This window comes from Somniosus microcephalus, chromosome 26 (assembly GCF_052327205.1).
Source record: "Somniosus microcephalus isolate GS21.2 chromosome 26, FLI_Smic_1.0, whole genome shotgun sequence".
Classification (NCBI taxonomy): domain Eukaryota; kingdom Metazoa; phylum Chordata; class Chondrichthyes; order Squaliformes; family Somniosidae; genus Somniosus; species Somniosus microcephalus.
Window position 1 is genome coordinate 40,694,626 of NC_141012.1, and position 8,900 is coordinate 40,703,525.

General features: G+C 44.8%; 1 protein-coding gene across 2 annotated transcripts; it reads left to right on the top strand.

Annotated features, from left to right (window-relative positions):
• The first annotated feature begins 2,088 nt into the window (after positions 1-2,088).
• Positions 2,089-7,083, top strand: LOC147100405 (uncharacterized). 2 transcript variants are annotated; one of them, XM_085968256.1, is made up of 2 exons: positions 2,089-2,291; positions 6,335-7,083. In XM_085968256.1, exons 1-2 carry the CDS (start codon positions 2,188-2,190, stop codon positions 6,984-6,986), a joined length of 756 nt encoding a protein of 251 aa, XP_085824382.1. In that variant the 5' UTR covers positions 2,089-2,187; the 3' UTR covers positions 6,987-7,083. The 2 variants fall into 2 exon arrangements, with proteins under 2 accessions (XP_085824382.1, XP_085824383.1); XM_085968257.1 differs by having other exon boundaries at positions 2,090-2,144.
• Positions 7,084-8,900: the final 1,817 nt, after the last annotated feature.

The window sequence follows — 8,900 nt, forward strand, 5'->3', positions numbered from 1 at the left end:
CCCTCCAGTCTGAAAAACAACTGTTCACCACTACTCTCCGCTTTCTGACCCTTAGCAAGGTTTTTATCCATGCTGCCACTGTCCCTGTAATTCCATGGGCTTTAATATTGCTAACAAGTCTATTGTGTGGTGCGTTGTCAAACGCCTTTTGAAAGTCCATATACATAACATCAACTGCACTACCCTCATCAATCCTCTCTGTTACTTCATCAAAGAACTCGATCAAATTAGTCAAGCACGATTTGCCTTCAACAAATCCATGTTGGCTTTCATTTATTAGCTCATACTTTTCAAAATGCCAATTTTGTCCTGCATTATTGTCTCTAAAAGTTTTTCCACCAGCAACTTTAGGCAGACTTGACTGTAGTTGCTGGGTTTATCCATCTTCCCTTTTTTAAACAGGGGTATAACATTGGTAATCCTCCAATCCTCTGGCACCACCCCATATCCTCTTCCACCTAGAAGGACAAGGGCAGCAGGCACATGGGAACACCACCACCTCCAAGTTCCCCTCCAAGTCACACACCATCCTGACTTAGAAGTATATCGCTGTTCCTTCATCGTCGCTGGGTCAAAATCCTGGAACTCCCTCCCTAACAGCACTGTGGGAGCACCTTCACCACACGGACTGCAGCGGTTCAAGAAGGCAGCTCACCACCACCTTCTCAAGGGCAATTAGGGATGGGCAATAAATGCTGGCCTTGCCAGCGACGCCCACACCCCATAAACAATATTTTAAAAAATTGATGAGGGAAACTCAATAAAATCTAATATAGTGAGATGTTAGCAAAGCTTTTGATAAAGAAAAAAAAGAAAGGATTTGCATTTATTTTGCTTATTTCACGAGCCCAGGACATCCCAAAGTGCTTTAGAAATGTAGTCACTGTTGTAATGTGGGAAACATGGCAGCTAATTTGTGCACAGCAAGCTCCCACAAACAACAATGTGATAATGACCATATAATCTGTTTTAGTGATATTGGTTGAGGGATAAATCTTGGCCCCAGGACACCTGGGAGAACTCCCCTGCTGTCCTTCAAAATAGGGCCGTGGGATCTTTTACAGCCACCCGTAAAATGGACGATAAAGTGCCACGTAGAAGGTCGAATAATATGGACTATGAGGGAAGGTTTTAAATGGGTAAGGAACTGATCGAGTTAGAGTTATTAAGAGGGCAGCATCAATGTGGGAAGAGGTGACTGTCAAGGCAGGGCTCGCTTCTGGGTCCATGGTTGTTCTCGAAGTCCATGGAAAGTAAAACCGAGCAGGGTGTAAAGCCGGCGAATAATCTGATCCTGTCAGGTTCCCGCTGGGCGGGTTAGTTTAAAATTATCATAAAATTAGGAATATATATTCATTTGTATACATATTCATATTCAAAGTTCCACTTGTCGCATCAACATCTGAAAGAGAAAAGGCAGGTTAATGTTTAGGGTGTGGACACTTTGCCCGAACCTATGTCAGTTCTGGTGAAAACTCAAATCTCATTACATCGGCTGATAGACCCGCTGTGTAATCCCACTGTGACATCCTGTGACCTCACAATTGTCTCCCTGGAAACCCGCCTCGCGTTGTGACATCCTGTGACCTCACACTTATCTCCCTGGAAACCTAACAAACATTCCGAGTGACTATGAAGTCACTGCTACAAGCAAAGTCCCCTTATTTGAATCACAATAACAAAACAATTCAAAGATTAAATATTTCTCAGTTAGTAAGAAGCCTTTGGTTTGCCCTGTTCCACCTGTTAACACTATTGAAGGTAGTATGTTCATTAACGCTACCCAAAGCATAAATGAGGGATGCCCACAGGGTATGGATCAAAACTGGCTTCACTTATTTTCTGAAAGGAAGGGGACTTCAAAAAATGTTACATTGCAAATAACATGTATACAATTGTCAAAACCACCGGCATATCAATACATTTGTCAGACTTGCTCAGCCTAGAAAATTTCAGTTACCAAGTTTCGGTTTATGAATCTCTAAAATCCCAATTATTTCATATAAATGAGCGGGACTTACCCCTCCCACTATCTGAATGTGATGCCCCTGTGGCAATGTGACACCACAGTAGCCTGTTACCCTGGCAACAAACTGAGACAGTTTGGTGAGAGAGGAAAAGAGGGGAAGATGTGATCGGTGTTGGTGGGTGACTCGGAAATTGTTTTAATTTAAATATTTTAACAAAATGGTTCAGACGGAGAGCCATTTGAAGAAGGGCAGCCTATTGAGGAGAATGCTGTTCTGTATCATAAGGATCTGCAAGTTGTCGGAAAACAAGACTGAAGACGAGTGAGTGGCACATGCTAAAAGAAAGTTGATTTTTTTAAGCATAAAATTATCCAGAGATCCAGAATCTTATATTTCCCATCGATGACTATTCTTCACAGCATTCTGCTGTCTTCACCCCTTCACTCTCCCATCCCCAGTTGACAAACCATTGGCTTCCCAAAGTGTGTGATTGTTTTTGTTGAGGTGTAAAGCCAAGGGAACACGAGGGATCTGTTCCTCCCACATTTCTCAACATGGGTATGTTACCCATCCCTCTCCTCCAAATCCTATAATTGTCCTGATACCTTCTCCTAAGAAGGAAAGACTTGTATTCCTCTACCGCCTTTTACAAGTTCAAGGTGCCCCAACGCACTTTACAACCAATGAAGCACTTTTTCGAAGTGTAGTTACTTTTGTAATGTAGGAAGCGCAGCAGCCAATTTGCGCACAGCAAGATCCCACAAACAGCATCATGATAATGACCAGATAATCTGTCCTTTTTAGTGATGCTGGTTAAGGGATAAATATTAGCCAGGACACTGGGGAGAACTCCCCCTGCTCTTCTTCGAAATAGTGTCATGGGATCTTTTATATGCGCACAAGAGGGCAGACAGGGCCTCGGTTTAATGTCTCATCTGAAAGACGGCACCTCCAAAAGTGTAGCACTCCCTCAGGAGTGTCTGCCTAGATTTTTGTGCTTAAGGCTCTGGAGTGGGACTTGAACCCACAACCTTCTGGACTCAAGCAGGTAAGAGGGCTACCAACTGAGCTAGGGGGCTGACACCTACTAGGAAGACTGAGCAAATTCACCTATCCACACAGTCTTGAGTCTCTGGCAGTAAATAAGTTAGCTAGGAGATGATGGGATAAGGTACACTTCAAAAGTACTTCACTGACTGTAAAGCACTTTGGAACATCCTGAGGTCATGAAAGGTGCTATATAAATACAAGAACTTTCATTTTTCCACCTGCAATTTTCAAAGCTTTTGAAACCCAGAGCCTCGCGTCACCTAATCACTACTTCCTGATTTATTTTGTCCCTTTCACTCTCGGCGGTGTCCTGTGTTATGAGCCTTGGCCCTTCAACCTAGGCTTTTTCAATGTAAAGGCTTCCATCGTCCCCGCCCTTACCTCAACTTATCTGCTGCTGAAACCCTCATCCATGCCTTTATCGCCTCTAGACTTGACTATTCCAACGCACTTCTGACTGGCCTCCCTAGTTCTACCCTCCATAAACCTGAGGTCATCCAAAATTCTGCCACCCGTGTGCTAACTCGCACCAAGTCCCGTTCACCCATCTCCCCTGTGCTCGCTGACCTACACTGGCTCCTGGTTAAGCAACGTCTCTATTTTAAAATTCTCATCCTTGTTTTCAAATCCCTCCATGGCCTCACCCCTCCTTATCTCTGTAACCTCCTCCAGCCCTATAATCCCCCTAGACCTCTCTGCACTCTGCCTATTCTGACCTTTTGAACATCCCTTCTCAAGGGCAACTAGGGATGGGCAATAAATGCTGGCCTTGCCAGCGACACCCACATCCCATGAACGAATAATAAAAGTAATCCCTGATTTCAAATGCTCCACCATTGGTGGCCGTGCCTTCAGCTGCCTAGGTCCTAAGCTCTGGAAATCCCTCCCTAAGCCTCTCCGCCTCTCTCTCCTCCTTTAAGACGCTCCTTAAATCCTACCTCTTTGACCAAGCTTTTGGTCATCTGCCCTAACATCTCCTTATATGGCTCAGTGTTAAAAAACATTTTGATAATGTTCCTGTGAAGTAGCTTGGGACGTTTTATTAGGTTAAAGGCGCTATATAAATACAAGTTGTTGTTATTGGTCAGCAGTAGTGAGCAGTTTCTGCTGCTGTGAGATCAGAATGGAATTGGTGCAGTTTATTCTAAAAAAAACACTGATTTGAGGTATTTCAACATCCCTGATTTTAATTGCTCCAGCATTGGCGGTCGTCCCTTCAGCTGCCGAGACCCTAAGCTCTGGAATTCCCTCCCTAAATCTCTCCGCCTCTCTCTCCTCCTTTAAGTCGCTCCTTAAAACCAACCTCTTTGTGATGAAGAGAATATGGGGTCGGAAGCTTAGCTCCGGGTTGAATAGGGCGCTTAGGTTATGGACAGTCTGCTGTAGCCTGAGACCATGGCTGGTGTTGGGGATGGAATTGGCAAGAATTGGCAAGGGTTTCTGGCAGGGGCAGACGATGTCGGTATCAGTCTTCCCAATGTTATATTGTGGCTCGTCCAAGATTGGATATCGGAAAAGCAGTCTGACCAAAAGGAGTCAATGGAAAGACTGAGAGGTGGCGGTGAGGTCGAGCTGGGTGTCATTGCGTACATGTTCAAACTGACTAGTAGCCTGCAGATATCGTCAAAGTTCAGGATGTAGATGAGGAAGGGGAGGGGGACTCCCGGAGTAACAGTATAGGGGCAGAAAGAGCTCTAGCTATGATCTGAATACATTCAAAATTTTGAATTTTGAGCACTGTATTTAATGAGGGCTTCCTTGATGTCTCAGTTGATAAATACACTACCCAGTGTGGAACCAACCAATGCAGACCCAATGAGATAGCAGTTCTCATCCAGGGCAGTGTCAAGGACACTACAATCAGCCTCACTACCTTAAGGCTGGGGAGGGGGTGAATATCAACCAGGGTTCCAGCTCCTCGTCGCTGTCCAATGACCCCAGCTGCAAAGTTCCCATTGGGCTCAGCTGCATTGCCCCCTGAGGAGCAATGTACTGGAGACCAGTAGATGCCTGTAAGCCAGTAGCTTCAAATGGGAATCAAATCAAATCAAAATCAAATCAACTTTTATTGTCATTGTTAGTGCACAAGTGCAGTACAACAAAATGTAGGCTTGCGGCTCCCGAGAGTGTACATTTAGATTAAGACATTTAAACATTCAACATACATTTGGCTTGTAATACATTAACATTAACATAACCATAATAAAGTGCATTGGCAGATGTGCAGGCTTTAGAGTTTATTTGTGGAGTTCAGTAGGATGACAGCCCTGGGAAATCATAGGAGTAGGCCATAGGCCATTCAACCCTCGAGCCTGCCCCGTCATTCAAGTAGACCATTGCTGATCTGCATCTTAACTCTTATTTTTCTGCCGTTTCTCCATATTCCTTAATACACTTGCCTAACAAGCCTAACAAAAACAATCTAAGTTTTGACATTTTCAATCGGCCTAGCATCCACAGCTTTTTGGGGAAGAGAGTTCCAGATTGCCACTACCTGTTGTGTGAAGAAGTGCTTCCTGACATCACCCCTGAATGGCCTAACTCTAATTTTAAGGTTCTGCCCCCTTACCCTTGACTTCCCCACCAGATCTCTCAATCTACCCGATCAAATCCTTTAGTCATCTGATCTTAAACACCTCAATTAGATCACCCCTTCTACACACGAGGGAGTACAAGCCCAGTCTGTGCAACCTGTCCTCATCATTGAACCCTTTTAGCCCCGGTATCTTCTGGTGAATCGGCGCTGCTCCCCCACCAAGGCCAATATATCCTCCCTGAGGTGCGGGGCCCAGAACTGAACACAGTGTCCAGATGGGGCCTGACCAGAGCTCTGTACAACTGCAGCATAACTTCCACCCCTTTGTATCCCAACCCCTTGAGGTCAAGGCCAACATTCCGTGAGCCTTTTTAATTATTTGTTGTACCTGTCCACTAACTTTTAGTGATTTCTGTACATGGGCCCCTAAATCTCTCTGCTCCTCCACAACTCCTAGCTTCTCACCATTTAGAAAATACTCTGATCTATCATTCTTAGGGCCGAAGTGGATGATCACACACCTCTGCACATTGAACTCCATCTGCCTCAGTTTTGCCCACTCAATGTCGCTTTGCAGCTTTCTGCTCCGATCTACGTTACTTACTATGCCACCTAACTTAGTAACATCATCAAACTTGGATATACGACTCCCTATTCCTTCATCTAAATCATTGATAAATAATCAGAGAGGGGCGGGGTGGGGGGAGAAAAATAATAGCAATATTTTCGGTCACTTTTTGTGTTGAGTACTTTTTAACCTAACTCTTGCTTCTCACAGCTCTGATGATTACATGAAGCTTGTGGACAAGTTAAGAGAGACCAAACTAGCTCCCTATCAGGTGCCTATCTGCGCCGGCCGTGCAAAACCTCACGTCAACCAATATCTGTTACCGTGCGAGCACATCGTGTGTGAGACCTGTTTCATTGGGAAAGATCAGGAGGACGACCTCAACTTGAAGTGCCCGCAGTGCCAGGTGGAACATTTTGTCAGCTGGCGTAACCAGCTAGATCTTAAACATATCTATTCAGCTGTGAACACTGAAGCACGAAGCACACAGAAGATAGACCATCGTTTCAAAGAGAAAGCGGAAGGTGAGCCCGACAAAACCAAAATCTTCTGCGAGATCTGCAATGTCGAATCCAAGTGCCATCCCAGCAGCGTTAGTCCCGACGCGAGTCATTGCAGGAAAAGCCTCAGTCGGTCAGCGGCGCCCTACGGGAAGCATCGGAAGAGGTACCCCTTCAATCCGTTCTCCAGCACTAACCAGTACCATGTTCTGGATGCAGTGCCAGATCCTCTGGAGTGCCAGGAGTCTGGGAATCACGACAAGTCTCTCCCCAAAGCCCCGCAGCAGGAAGAAAGAGAATCTGATCAAAGTGCCTCACCGATTGAGAACGTAGGGCTACTGGGCCAAAGGAAACAGGAATGACGGGCCAAATGTTGCCGCCTCTTTATAAGCTAATCATCAATATTACATCGCATATTACCTGGATGTAAAGATAATTGAATAAATGTTTATTGCTTAATGGTCTCGCCTTTGTATAATCTTCAAACTGCAGAGGTTTAAGAAGAAGGCCCACCACCACCTTCTCAGGGGCAACTAGGGATGGGCAATAAATGTCGGCCTTGCCAGTGGCGCCCACATCCCGAGAACGTATTAATAGTTATATAGAGTAGTTGAGACTAATTTGGGTTTATGAGGAGTCCCGAGTACAGAGGCAAAGATCTACAAAAAAAGTTATTTTTGAAAAGTTGAATTATTAAATATGACTTGACTATAAGCTGTGAAATTATGAGGCATGTTTTCCTATTGCACACTCCCAGTGCGGAGCTCCACCCACAGGGAGCACATATCAGGAAATCACGTGCACGATTTTCCATCCACTATGTGTTCCCAGCTGGCAAGGCTCTTCACTGCAAGGACACTTTCAGGACGTTTACCCTTATTTTCTTTAATAATGTCTCTTCATTTAACCTTTAGAGAGCCAGAAAGTCCAGGAGAATTCTGGTCTGCCTGGGCTGAATGGTTTTACATTTCAGCTCAAGTCCCGTGAGGTTGAAGCAAGCACTAATATTACAGTAATAAAACTAGTCACATGCCAGTGTTACTGCTGTACCAGTTACCCAAATTACTGCAATAAGCTCTCAACATATAATGTTACAGCATAAAAGGTTTAAACACTTCCATTCGTCATCCTTTGCTGCCTAACTTTTCCTTCATCATCATTCTCTACTAGTTTTAATCTTTTTCTATCTTTAAAACGAATACTTTCAAAACCATTTGCCTATCTCCCAATCCCTACCATCCATTTTGAAGGTTGGAGCAACTTTTCACTTTCTGTTGAAGGGGTAACTTTCTCTATACATTCCAATTAACTTTCTTAAAAAATTGTTGGAAGAAATTTGCATATGAACCAATTAGCTGCAAGATATTTGCATGGACTAAATTTGCCTATCGTGTGACAGAGAGGCGTGACCTTGCAGATAATTTGAGCACCCAAACAATTTTTCTATCCTGAGAGAGAGCGAGACAGATAAAAAGAGACAGAAATGGTGAGGTAGGGCAAAAGTTTCCCATTTCACAACTTTCAAAGAAATTTTTTTTTTAAAGAAAATTGAGATGGACAAGAGGATTTTGGCACGGTGGCATAGTGGTTAGCACTGTTGCCTCACAGCGCCAGAGACCCGGGTTCGAATCCGGCCTCGGGCGACTGTCTGTGTGGAGTTTGCACATTCTCCCCGTGTTTGCGTGGGTTTTTCTCCGGGTGCTCCGGTTTCCTCCCACAGTCCAAAGATGTGCGGGTTAGGTTGATTGGTTATGATAAATTGACCCTTAGTGTTAGGGGGTTAAATACGTGGGGTTACAGGGATAGGGTGGGATATGTGTTGGTGTAGGGGTTACGGGGATCGGGTGGGATATGTGTCGGTGCAGGCTCGATGGGCCGAAATGGCCTCTATCTGCACTGTGGGGTTTCTGTGATTCTGTGATAACATCTCTGCCTCTACTATCTTTATGAGAATGTGATCGGGCATCTAGTCACCATAATGCATCACTAGATGGCGCTTGAAGCTCGTTTCACTGGAATCGCAGATTGCCAATGTTAAAGTAGCAAATAATGGGGCTACCAGTAGAATGGCATATAGTGCGGGTTTGATCAGACACTATTTTCTGCCAACACTTGTCCAACCCTCGTCTATCGTAATATTGCCCATCTCCGCCCCTGCCTCAGCCCTGCTGCTGCTGCTGAAACCCTCATCCAGTCTTTTGTTCCCTCCAGACCCGACTGTTCCAATGCTCACCTGGCCGCCCTCCCATCTTCCACTTTCCATAAACAGGTGAGCC

Bases quoted from the DNA above. Each gene is read 5' to 3' on its own strand.
- LOC147100405 (XM_085968256.1), top strand. From the start codon at position 2,188: ATGGTTCAGACGGAGAGCCATTTGAAGAAGGGCAGCCTATTGAGGAGA. The intron at 2,292-6,334 runs GTGAGTGGCACA...TGCTTCTCACAG, and splicing joins GAAAACAAGACTGAAGACGA to CTCTGATGATTACATGAAGC.